General features: G+C 35.6%; 1 protein-coding gene across 1 annotated transcript in view; it reads left to right on the top strand.

Moving 5' to 3' along the window:
* Nucleotides 1-12,933, top strand: part of LOC132557094 (uncharacterized) — a 54,523-nt gene extending 41,590 nt beyond the window's left edge. The window contains exon 6 of the mRNA XM_060221583.1: nucleotides 9,511-12,933. Coding sequence (XP_060077566.1) covers nucleotides 9,511-11,483 — 1,973 coding nt within the window. The 3' untranslated portion in view covers nucleotides 11,484-12,933. The remainder of the gene's footprint in view (nucleotides 1-9,510) is intronic.
* Nucleotides 12,934-14,515: the final 1,582 nt, after the last annotated feature.

Raw genomic sequence — 14,515 nt, 5'->3', positions numbered from 1 at the left:
AATGAGAGATAAAACAACTTGAGGTCAAATCAAAGTATTTACACTATTGTTTGTTCACATGAAACTTAGGACTAAAATGTTGGTTTATATATCAGTCTTATGATATTCTCATTCATGTGATCTATTGAACGGCATTACCGGTAATGTAGAACCTGTCAAGTACATGAACTGCCAATGCCATAGAATTATTGCTGTCCCAAAGTAAGATGAAAACAAATAATATACATAAACGTTATACTGCTTTTTTTTTGACATTTTGAATGTCAACTGAAAATAGCGCTTAAATGGAGTATTGGTTTAAATCTCATAAGTAATGCTGAGGTAAAGAGTGAAGCAAGGTCACACCTGACCTCGATGAAATGTTTATACAAATGACTACACTAAGTTACTAGGACTGAATATGTATGATTATAAGATGGAGTAAGACCTTGCAACAAATATAAGTTTTCCTGTCTCTATCTGTGCAACAAATTAATTTACAAGTAATTCAAGATGATGTTTGTGTTATTTTTGAAGATTTTCCTCTGGGCTGATCCTACCACACTGGTATAGTGATATGACAATTGATGCCCAACCTAAATTGCTGATGATTGATAGAACGTTCCTGTAATGGATAAATCTCTTTACTTCTGGGGTACTTACTACCCACCAAAGGCAATTATTTAAGCCCAGTGCTCTTCTAGCTACCCACTAAAGACAATTATTTAAGCCCAGGGCTCGGCTTACTACCCACCAAAGACAATTATTTAAGCCCAGTGCTCGTCTAGCTACCCACTAAAGACAATTATTTAAGTCCAGTGCTCGTCTAACTACCCACCGAAGACAATTATTTAAGTCCAGTGCTCGTCTAACTACCCACCAAAGACAATGATTTAAGTCCATTGCTCAGCTAACTACCCACTGAAGACAATTATTTAAGCCCAGTGCTCGTCTAACTACCCACTAAAGACAATTATTTAAGTCCAGTGCTCGGCTAACTACCCACTAAAGACAATTATTTAAGTCCATTGCTCAGCTAACTACCCACCAAAGGCAATTATTTAAGCCCAGTGCTCTTCTAGCTACCCACTAAAGACAATTATTTAAGCCCAGTGCTCGGCTTACTACCCACCAAAGACAATTATTTAAGCCCAGTGCTCGTCTAGCTACCCACTAAAGACAATTATTTAAGTCCAGTGCTCGTCTAACTACCCACCGAAGACAATTATTTAAGTCCAGTGCTCGTCTAACTACCCACCAAAGACAATGATTTAAGTCCATTGCTCAGCTAACTACCCACTGAAGACAATTATTTAAGCCCAGTGCTCGTCTAACTACCCACTAAAGACAATTATTTAAGTCCAGTGCTCGGCTAACTACCCACTAAAGACAATTATTTAAGTCCATTGCTCAGCTAACTACCCACCAAAGGCAATTATTTAAGCCCAGTGCTCTTCTAGCTACCCACTAAAGACAATTATTTAAGCCCAGTGCTCGGCTTACTACCCACCAAAGACAATTATTTAAGCCCAGTGCTCGTCTAGCTACCCACTAAAGACAATTATTTAAGTCCAGTGCTCGTCTAACTACCCACCGAAGACAATTATTTAAGTCCAGTGCTCGTCTAACTACCCACCAAAGACAATGATTTAAGTCCATTGCTCAGCTAACTACCCACTGAAGACAATTATTTAAGCCCAGTGCTCGTCTAACTACCCACTAAAGACAATTATTTAAGTCCAGTGCTCGGCTAACTACCCACTAAAGACAATTATTTAAGTCCATTGCTCAGCTAACTACCCACCAAAGGCAATTATTTAAGTCCAGTGCTCGTCTAACTACCCACCAAAGACAATGATTTAAGTCCATTGCTCAGCTAACTACCCACTGAAGACAATTATTTAAGCCCAGTGCTCGTCTAACTACCCACCAAAGGCAATTATTTAAGCCCAGTGCTCTTCTAGCTACCCACTAAAGACAATTATTTAAGCCCAGTGCTCGGCTTACTACCCACCAAAGACAATTATTTAAGCCCAGTGCTCGTCTAGCTACCCACTAAAGACAATTATTTAAGTCCAGTGCTCGTCTAACTACCCACCGAAGACAATTATTTAAGTCCAGTGCTCGTCTAACTACCCACCAAAGACAATGATTTAAGTCCATTGCTCAGCTAACTACCCACTGAAGACAATTATTTAAGCCCAGTGCTCGTCTAACTACCCACTAAAGACAATTATTTAAGTCCAGTGCTCGGCTAACTACCCACTAAAGACAATTATTTAAGTCCATTGCTCAGCTAACTACCCACCGAAGACAATTATTTAAGTCCAGTGCTCGTCTAACTACCCACTAAAGACAATTATTTAAGTCCAGTGCTCGTCTAACTACCCACCAAAGACAATTATTTAAGTCCAGTGTTCGTCTAACTACCCACTAAAGACAGTTATTTAAGTCCATTGCTCAGCTAACTACCCACTGAAGACAATTATTTAAGTCCATTGCTCAGCTAACTACCCACTGAAGACAATTATTTAAGTCCAGTGTTCGGCTAACTACCCACCAAAGACAATTATTTAAGCCCAGTGCTCGTCTAACTACCCACTAAAGACAATTATTTAAGTCCATTGCTCAGCTAACTAGCCACCAAAGACAATTATTTAAGCCCAGTGTTCGTCTAACTACCCACTAAAGACAGTTATTTAAGTCCAGTGCTTGTCTAACTACCCACCAAAGACAATTATTTAAGCCCAGTGTTCGTCTAACTACCCACTAAAGACAGTTATTTAAGTCCAGTGCTTGTCTAACTACCCACCAAAGACAATTATTTAAGCCCAGTGTTCGTCTAACTACCCACTAAAGACAGTTATTTAAGTCCAGTGCTTGTCTAACTACCCACCAAAGACAATTATTTAAGCCCAATGCTTAAATAAGTAGAAAAAAATATGATTAGAACAGCTCGTGAAAAGATCTCATTAAAGCAATCATCCAATCTTTCAATTTTGAAAACGTTTGTCGTCCGACAGACTTCACAAGCTTTTATAGTTCTTACAGTGTAGGTATATATATATATGCTTATTACACGATGGCAAACACTATTTTGGTATCTTTCATTCATTGTACTGTAAGATCATACCGATGACTATTAAAAGCTAATTTGTAAGCATGGAGAAAAGATAAGTGATCTTATGCATGCCTGGATTCTTTTTCAGAGTGGATAGCCTTGGCGAAAAACCGAGAGGCCTTTGACAAACGCAGCAAGATGCCACTGTTTCATATGAGCTTCATTATACAATGTCTAGTAAGGAGTGAAAACGTGTTGACAGGTGTCAAAAAGAATGAACATATAATGCATATTGGAAGCCGTGCGGAGAATCTGAAAATTTGTCTAGAACATAAGAATAGACATTATATGGGTGCAGACTGTTGCTACCGGCAGTACATTTCGTTATGTGAATATAGGTCAGTAGTCATTAGAGACAACATACTGGCAGTACTGAAAGCAGAGCAAGCAAGAGACATAGACGTTATCATGTTAGAAACAGAGCCGGTACGTCATGGATATGTACAACTCCAGACTTTATGTCCACAATTACACAGGGGGCGTACTTATTGGGCTGATGAAACTACAGCACTTCTGAAACATACGCAACAGAAACAGACACATAAAGTGCATAATATCGTGCACCAAGGAATCATGTATCTGGCATGGCCAGAGGCTGCAGCTGAATGGTTGTCTCGTGATCGCCCCAGTGGCTGGCCAGGTCAAAAAATTATTGATTCTATAAGAGAAAGTGGATGTCTGGTTATATCCAGGGCTCATCCTCGCTCACTCCAACAGGAAGTAGAATGGCAGATCATTTTCCCTCATGCCGAATCTCTTCTTGTGACAGAAGCACTTACGCAATCTCAGCAGTATTGCTTACACGTCTTCAAGATTCTTGTTGACTTCCACCTTCGTGATTTGTCTATCAGGCTCAAGACAACAACATTTAAAACTATTTTCTACTTTGCCTGTGAGGTGTTACCAATGGACGCTTGGGAACAGAATATAGGCGGATGCTTGATGTATCTGTTGGACAAGTTATACATCCATTTAAGCAAAAAATGGCTTCCAAATTACTTCATCCAATCAAACAATATGTACGACCACTTTTCCGAGTATGAAGCCCATGCAGAGTCCATATATATCCTCAGGAGCTTTCCAATTATGGGATTGTTCTTTCTAGTGGATCATCATGAATTGATGGAGATTCCAATATTAGATGATGCCATGGATGAAATTAAGGTTTACTTAACCCACCATGATGCACATCAAAGCTACCATGCTACATTGTTGCCAATTTGGCTGAAGCTTGCGAGATTCAACATGATGAATGAAAGGTACTCACATGCTAGCTCAATCTTACATTCTGCCTATCAGGAAATCTTGACTGTTGCTAAAGAACATGAAGATATTCCAACATTTGAAGAATTTTTGAGAAAGGTCCTAGCAACAGAGGATGCAGTTGATAGAAGATGCATGTTCCGCTTTTTAAACCGACATTATGGCACAAAACTGCAACAAAGAGTTGGATCTGAAGCTGCTCAAATGACTACATTTAAGGAAATTGAGGGGATTGGTGACCTGGAACAGTTTTGTGATGAACCTATTCCCAAAAATTACTTAGGAGACACTGTGATGGAACTGATTCACATCATGCCAGTTGTGAAACGTTTGGAAAAGGAAAAGAAATATTCTGATGGTGTTTGTTTGATGCAGAGAGTCATTGAAAAAGCCAAACGTTTTATAGAGGGTTGTGTAGCTCCAGATATTATAGATGACCCTGCTTTAGAACGGGATTTGATCAGACAAAGTGAAATCCCCAAAACACTTATGAGTACCCTGCTGATGGTCACATACAAATCTTTGTTTAAATGTCTGTCTTCTCTTCATGAAGAGGACAAATTTAGGCCATACATTCAGGACTACGAAAACGTTTGTTTGCAGTTAAACTATACTGAATTCATTCCAAATGTGGCAGATATCTGGCAGAGATTGGGATACAATGAAAAAGCAAAAACACTAAGGGAAGAAGCCAAAAGATGCAGAAATGAAAAAGCAAAAGATATGGCAGAGACTGTCATGTCCATTCTATCTGATTCTAGTGTCAGCAACATCTTACGCCTAATGAGGACATAGTGTCCTAAAGGTACGGATAAAAATTTTCAACTGTCCTAAAGGTACGGATAAAAATTTTCAACTGTCCTAAAGTTACGGATAAAAATTTTCAAGTGTCCTAAAGGTACAGATAAAAATTTCTGGGAAAAAAACACAATAAATTATATGTCAACAGATTATTCGAAAAAGACAGAATAATTATGAATGAACAAAACAATTTAAAACAAAATGAATGTAAGATAATGATTATCAGCATCGTGTTTGATTTGAAGCCAGATAAGTAAATATTTAAGTATGTTAACAGAAATACTCATGAGAAAAAGGGCCAGGACTGCAATAGTGTATAAGGAAAAAGGTTTTATGTTTAAATCAACAAAAGTTGTATTGTGTCTTTCTCAATCATAAAACTGTTACAGAAACATCAAATTAAGAAGGGATATAACACAAATAAAAATTTTAATCACATTTATATAATTTAATTAAAAATCCTATTGTCAGTGATAATGTCTAGCCATTAATTTCTTTTTTTAGTAAAGTGCACTCAAAACTAAGGTCATGTAATAGATTTTATCAACAGCAGATATCTAGAACAGAGATCATGATGGCATTTTGTCTAGGTTTGAATGGAAGTGTTCTTGGGTTGAGGGTATTCAGTTTTGTATAAAGATTTAGTCTGAATCCCTTGGGGTAGGGAGGCAGGGCCCAATATGTGAAATAGATATAGATCTTTAACATCCCTTAGATAAGTAAAAACAGGCAAACCAAACCAGGTAAGAAATACAGGCCCTATGAGCCTCTCTTTATTATGTACTGAAATGTGTGTACTCGTTAGGTGGAATGAAAATAAATTCCCATTATTCTTTACGTTACCATGGGAACTGAAAAAAGGCCCTTTGATTGGCCACAGTGAACATGCTGTCAGTTTTCTTTTAATGTGTTACAATGTAGGTATCACAGGAGTATTATGATATAACACACAGAACTATTACATCACTTTCACAACTTCAAAATGGTCATTGATTTGTCGAAATTTGATCGTCAGATTTCAATTTAATTTGGTATGTACATGGTAGGTGTATTTTGACAGAGAAACATAACTATGACATTATATATCAGACATTTCATTTTCTTGCATCTGGTTAAAAATTAAGTGAAGTTCCAATGTACTGGAATTTATTACATGTGTTGGTGTGATGGCTTAAAGTTGATGCTCACGACAATGAAATCTGTTTCCTGACTTTACAGAATGATATATACCAATACCATTTGCTGGCCTCTGATTGGTCGAAATTTTGATATCATCCAATGTATGCAAAGTTTGTTGTAAAGATGTATTGCGATACTAAGAAGTATTACTGTGGATGTCGTTTTAATGGCGTAATTTAAACTCCTTATTTACAGTTAGTACTGGTTGGTGTTTCTTCATTTGATTTAATTTTTCATTTCTTAATCTTATTACATCAGCTGCCCCAAGGTTTAATGGTTCTGTTGGACATGTCCTGCAGCCCCTAATTTCTTTTTTTATAGTGTTAGTTAGAATCAATATCGAATTGTGAGCATTTCTACAAGGGTAAAACAACATTTCCTTACCATATCATGTACAAATATTGGTACACTTGTGAAGGGACAGACTACGGTGATGAATTTTTTTACTTGGTTAGCAAATAAGTGAAACAAGTATAAGATATGTAGATGCCCATTATATGATACAGTTTGATGCAGATACAAAAAATAAAAGAGACTTCTATGTTTACAGTTGATTTTCATGGACTTCCCATCAGAGTAGATATACACAATGAATATATCATCTATGATAAGAACAAAATGTCCCATTTTTTCATATGTAAGGTCAAATGTATAAAATAAGTGACATTATCAGAAGTTTGATTACATAGAATAATATATAGGGAAAAAATTGATGTTTCAAGAAAATGTGATATTAACCAGAAAATGACATCAACAGATGTGACATTAAGTGGGTTCTACTGTATAATGGGATATAAGCATACAAAGTCTACTTACACAATGTACATACATGTGGCATTTTTCTGGTGATCATGCGGACACAATGATCAGCATATCATACGAATATGTAGATGTTTAATGTATTATTGATACCATGACTAAATTTTACATGCACTGTAAAGTGCCTTAGAGTAATTTGTGAAATTATATAGGGCACTATATAAATGTTGTATATTATTATTGATATAAAATATAGTAGTGGCATCATGTATTCTTGCCTCAGCTAATTACCTAGCGTAATACTAATTCATATAAATGTCAGTCTGGTAATCTTTATAAAAGGACTATGTATTCCATATGTTGGTATTCTTAGCTGCCTTATTCTGTGTATGATTTAAAATTTGTATAAAATATTATCACACAAGTCAATGGCACATTCTAATACAAATTTAGAATTAGATATAGTTTAGTGCCAATTAATGCAAATTAAACTGTATTACACAGCTTATCCTTATATTTAGGACTCATCAGTGATGTTAGTTATGGGCGTAAAGTTTGAAACCTTAAATATAGGATGTAGCTGGTGTAAAAGGGATATTTTATCGAAAACTCGTGGTTTGGAAAATGATAATTCATTGAAAGCTCATGATGTTGGAAAGCAATATCTCATTAAAAGTTCATTGGTTAGGAGAAAATATTTCATAGAAAAATTTGGGTTAAAATATTAATATTTCATTGAAATATCACAGGTTAGGAAATCAATATTTTATTGAAGATTCCTAGTGTGTGAAATAATATTTCACTGAAAATCACTGTAGGACATAATATTTCACTGAAAATCACTGCAGGACATGATATTTCACTGAGAATCACTGTAGGACATGATATTTCACTGAGAATCACTGTAGGACATGATATTTCACCGAGAATCACTGTAGGACATGATATTTCACCGAGAATCACTGTAGGACATGATATTTCACCGAGAATCACTGTAGGACATGATATTTCACCGAGAATCACTGTAGGACATTATATTTTACTGAGAATCACTGTAGGACATTATATTTCACTGAAAATCACTGTAGGACATTATATTTCACTGAGAATCACTGTAGGACATTATATTTCACTGAGAATCACTGTAGGACATTATATTTCACTGAGAATCACTGTAGGACATGATATTTCACTGAGAATCACTGTAGGACATTATATTTTACTGAGAATCACTGTAGGACATTATATTTCACTGAAAATCACTGTAGGACATTATATTTCACTGAGAATCACTAGGAAATAGTATTTTATTGAATCGTTGAAAAGTCATGGTTAAGGAAATCTTTTTCCATCAGAAAATTGAAAATTCATTGTTTAGGGAATGATACTTCATTAAAAAAAAATGTGTTAGGAAATCAATATTTCATTGAGATATCATTGGTTAGGAAATTGGTATTTCATAAAAATCATTGTTTAGGAAGTTAAGATTTCACTGAAGATTCCTAGTGTATGAAATCATATTTCACTGAAAATCACTGTAGGACATTATATTTCACTGAGAATCACTGTAGGACATTATATTTCACTGAGAATCACTGTAGGACATGATATTTCACTGAAAATCACTGTAGGACATTATATTTCACTGAGAATCACTGTAGGAAATTGGTATTTCATAAATAATTCATTGGTTGGGAAATTGGTATTTCACTGAGAATCACTGTAGGATATAATATTTCACTGAGAATCACTGTAGGATATAATATTTCACTGAAAATCACTGTAGGACATAATATTTCACTGAAAATCACTGTAGGACATTATATTTCACTGAGAATCACTGTAGGACATAATATTTCACTGAAAATCACTGTAGGACATAATATTTAATTGAATCATTGAAATCCTTTTCCATCAAAAAACTGAAAATTCTAGTGAATGATTTTTCATTGAAAAACTATGGTGTAGGATATGTGTTTCATGGGAACATTTTTTCTTACTAAGTTTTTCATACCATTCAAAAGTCCTGGTCAATAATGTGGTAATTGATGATGTTTACCTACAAATAGTCTAATATGGATAGATTAGGTCGATCTTAGTACATATATATCTCAGTTTTACCTGAAGTTAAACATAATATGTACAGCTATGCACATGGTAAATGACCTGTGTTCGACACAGAAAATTATGCAAATTTATGCAAATTTATGACGATCATTAAGTCACACACCTCCAATAATTGCACTGTAAACAGTATAAGCGCAATCATATCGCAGCTCAATTATTTGAGTGAAAATTGCACTTTGATAGATCACCCCCTAAAATATATATACAGTATATGATGTGATGAGATATATTGCTTATCATTTCGCTAAGGTGTGATGCATGCATCCCTTTCTGTCTTTCAGATATTGAAGAACTAGTGCGAAATAGATCTGCTATCGACATTTTGAGCTTGTGTCCTATGGCTCATCTTTCTCATATCATGACCATGCTGATAGAGTCAAGATATCTCCATACCTTTCCTGCTGAGAACGCCATCTACCAGTATGCTTCATTTGGGAGAGAGGATAATTCTACGTTTGCATCACAGCATTTTGGAAGCATAGTTGAAGAACTTTCAACCACCGTAGTTGATTTCCGACGTGATTCTGTTCGATCTGATATTCCTCCTATCCCAAAGATAATCGGCTACAGTATTAATGACAGACCATTGTGTTTTCAAAGAACAAGTGATGATACGGACAGTGATATTATGTACGTTATTGATGATCAACACACATGCCCAGGTTATGTTCGAATTGAAATAAGTGTAAATGCAGACAAAAAAGTGTCAGAACTCCTCAGATCAAAAATGAATCTTTCCATGTACCATTTACACCCAACATCGAAGGATAAAACTCAAACAATATTTATGGGGTTACGTTCTAAGATCTGGCCGGAATCAGCTAAAGACTGGTTCACACGTGAGCGGCCAGCGAAATGGCCACAAGAAGAAATTCTGGAATCTGCACAGGAGGACGAATGTTTCTTGATCAACCAATCTCATCCACACAGTAGTTACCCAGAGGCAGAATGGCAATGGGTGTTTCCAGCGACTGAGATACGAATCGCTCGAGAAGCGTTATCTGAAGAACAGAAGTACTGTTTCAGAGTGTTCAAAGTTCTGGTGGATTTTCACACAAGAAATTTACCTGTCCGACTGACGACTACACATCTTAAGACGGTGATGTACACAACATGCGAGGTACTTGCCTCCGAATTGTGGCGTTGGAATCCCGCTGGCTGTCTACTGTTTCTTCTTCATCGACTTGTTGCCTGTCTTCGCTTGGGAATCTTGCCAAATTACTTCATTTCTGCAAACAACATGATAGACCATTTCAGCAAGAGACACTTGTGTGCCCTCCGACAACGATTGTACGCACTGCGGACTTTTCCCGTTTCTGCGCTTGTGATGCTAAGTGATCATTACGACATATGTGGTACTGGGCTTCTCAACAGAACACTGGAGGACATCAACAAATATAGAAAGCATCAGAGTCTGGGTCGGTCATTTGTAGAATGTTTTCTCAGGAACTATTCACTTTATTATCGTGTTCAAATCCTTTGCAGCCAGTTCAAGAATGCAAAGAAGTCACTGGAAGAAGCTTTCTATTTTAAAGCTGATACCCAGCCAACCATCCAGGGTTTAGAATGTGGTTTTGAACAATTCTTTCTGGAGGTCACTGGAGATGAATTTGGTGATCTCATAGGATTAGTGACATATGAAATGGATATGGTTTGTGAGTGTAACTTCACAAATGCTCTTCACACTTCAACTGAATGTGTGTATTTAAAAGACATATTAGATACGACCGATTGTTTGGAATACTCCAATGTCCCAGTACCCAGAAACTGTGTCGATTCTCGATATAAGGAGGTAATGTTCCTTGAAGCCTTGTCATCACACTTCACTCATCAGCGCCTGTACCAGAAGGCGGCCCATTTCATACGTTGTGCGATAAAGCAGACGCTTCAAGCGATTCGAAGCAGCAGCGAAGAAATAGAACAACAAAGTAAATCAGAATTACGAGAGGAACGCATTCCACACAACGAAATCACTTTATATAACTACGCCTTACTGCGCTTCTACCATGACTTGTATAATGCATACAAGTCAATGGGACAAAAAGAGCTGATGCAAGAGTATGTTGAAGACTATGAGGCGGTGTGTCTGGCGTCAGGGTACACATATCACTACAACAGAGTAGCCAATATCTGGCAGAAACTCGGCAACCATGATAGAGCAAACTCACTTAGGGACCAAGCCAAATTGATCAAATTGTCTAAAACATGTTATCCACATGTGACACATTACAGCAGCCTCGATGATGTAGATTAAGACTTAAACAGGCACCAGATGTGCAGGTTTTAAATGTGCCACGATTACCCGGATGTATCAATGCTTAATACTTACGTAGATTTAATTCCAGTTTAGCTCTGAAGTGAGTTATTTCTATATTACATAAATGTGAGTAACCGATGTATTCTGTACATTTTTTTTTTTTTGTGTCACTGAGTATGAGTGAATAAGACAAACCAGAGTCCACAAAAACGTTTTATAAAAAGCGAAATCTGTGATATATACTTTTATAATAATGGTTAGATGATTTACAGGTTGTCATGGCAACATTTTGCCTGAAACTGGGCAGATTTTCCTTTATGGACATATATCATTGTTGATATATTGTTCTAATTTCTGGATGCCTTATTAGTCCATATTTATTTTATGTAAACCTGAAATTATATTTAGAAAGTGATTTATTCTATAAATGAAATTGGCTTTGTGCACCAATATATTTACCTAAGAAGTGAAGACAGATACTTCAGTACAACAGCTAGAAGAAGTTGCAATATTGATGAAAAGCTCAATGATTATTAAGTTTATTGTGAAAGACAATGTTACAGGACATGGAGATAAAATTAAACGACTGATTGAAAGACTAATGTTGTAACAATACTGATGTGTGGCTGTTTATATAAAATATCTTTGGGGCATTGTATCATTAACATCTTTAATGTAAAATCTTATTGGTGGTCCTAATAACCATTCCATTAGAAATTAATATGTGATATCTGATATCGTTGATACAAGAACGAGTGAAGGTTCAGAATTGAATAAAAACAAAATAACAATTCTAAAATAAATGATGGTGTAAGGTTGCTTCTAGATGGGTATTTGCTTCATAGAAAACAAAATCCAAAACTATTTTGCAGTGATAGAAAAATTGGACCATCCATTTAGATGAAAGCTTATAACAAATATTATGAAATTTGACAAGATGTTTTCAGGTTATCTTCGCTCGCATCTTTTGCCTTCCATCATTTGTTAATACTTTCATTTTCTGAAGAAAATGTTTTGCAGGAAGAAATCATGACCAATGCTAACATATGAATATATGATTAGTACATATAGGGGCCGAAGGCACGGTGCCTAAAGGGGAAATATATAACAACATACTGTCTCCAAGCAAAGATCCAATATATAGCAAAAAACTTGTTATTTATATTTGGAGCTGAAATATCAATCTTGGTTAGATTTTTTCATCATGATAGATTTGTATCACAACATGTATGATTATGATGTCAATGTATCATTTTGCTTTCACGCTTCATGAATGTGTTGCATATGTAAAAACACATTTTAAAAATCATTTACGAAGTACAAAACTTCACATTTATGAAGTACGAAACTTCGCATTTACGAAGTACAATCTTTGCATTATTGCATCACAGTTTAAATGATTGTTTACAATACAATTAACTGATATGAGTATATAATTGCCCTTGTAACTTGGTTGTATTGATTCTGAACATAAAATACTTATGTAAAATCATTTATTTTCGTTGGACTCATATTTCGTTGCTTTAAAAAATATGTATTTTCAATGGCATTTGATTTATAAGTTCATTTTCACTCCACTTACTTCTTAATTCTATGTCTATATCTTTCCAATTTAGCAATTTAGTTGAATTAAAAATTGGTTAATTATATGTAACTGTACATTCGGCGAAAAATAGAAAAAGCCCACAAAAATTATTGATTGTTCAGTAAGTCATCGATAGTATACCTATATTGTAAATAAACATTTTTCGATCAACTTTCTCTTGTTTTGGTATTTCTTGCCGTTTAAGATTTTAACAAAATATCGTATCTAGGAATCATATACCACCAGTAGTTGTAATTTGTAGTAACTTACACAATATCAATATCCATATTGAAATTTTTGCGAAGTTTTGATTTAAAAGAATAACTCCACCTCCCCATCTAGATTTTGACTTTTCTTTTGGTCACTTTGAATTTTCCACAGTTACCTAGCTCTTAGGATTAAAAATTTCAGCTCTAAGCATCACAGTCGAGTCCTAGAAGGACAAAACAGCTGTATGATGTAGTATCACTGACGAGTCCTAGAAGGACGAAACAGCTGTATGACGTAGCATCACTGATGAGTCCTAGATGGATGAAGTGAATGTATGATGTAGCATCACTGACGAGTCCTAGAAGGACGAAACAGCTGTATGATGTAGCATCACTGAAGAGTCCTAGAAGGACGAAACAGCTGTAAGATGTTACATCACTGACATTTTTCCCGTTATTGCTGGAACATTGTCGGAGTTCACCTGCCCTTAAATCTTCTTGGGGGCTCTCTTTCAACCATGATGATTATCATCTTGCTTTCAATCGATTTGGCCTTATCAATTCAAGGCGAGTTGAATTTTTTACCCCCAATTCATACTTTGGGCTGATTTTCTGTTATTTGAGTTATAAACTAGTTGATAACTTCTTTCTCAGTTCACCTGCAAGGTTATCCTCAGGTTTTATCACCTATCATGGGCCTTCTGAGAGTACAATACTAACAGGCTCATTATGATGGTAGCTTATAATAGGACAATACAGAGTAGCCCCTGAGTTTGCCAAATTATATAATGTAGATTCGGTTCAGTAATAAACCAAGCAATTAATATTGAACTTTGTTGTTTTGTATAAAACAGCTGTAAGATGTTGCATCACTGACATTTTTCCTGTTAATGCTGGAACATTGTCGGAGTTCACCTGCCACATATATTTTTGCTGTATACGGCATCGACGGAGAACAGCTGTATTTTAGCATGTGTGGTAATTTGACAAAATTACTCTCCAAGTTAAAAAAAAAGATAGTTGTAATGAACATGTTGATCTATGAAAATTCATAAAAAGCAATTTGGTCTGATGAAGTTTGTAACAACTATATTTCCATGCAAAGCAATTGCTTTGACGTCTGTCAGGCAGAATTAATGTAATGTCAACATCAGGTAAACACAGATTGAACAAGAAAACAGTTTAAGTTTCAATAATCCGATTTTCAATCATTGTTGCAGGATTATTTATTCTTA

The sequence above is a fragment of the Ylistrum balloti genome, unplaced genomic scaffold (assembly GCF_031769215.1).
Source record: "Ylistrum balloti isolate Yb309-2 unplaced genomic scaffold, AGI_CSIRO_Ybal_v1 Utg370622, whole genome shotgun sequence".
Classification (NCBI taxonomy): domain Eukaryota; kingdom Metazoa; phylum Mollusca; class Bivalvia; order Pectinida; family Pectinidae; genus Ylistrum; species Ylistrum balloti.
The sequence above is the reverse complement of the archived record's forward strand: the minus strand, read 5'-3'. Positions and strand labels throughout refer to the sequence as shown.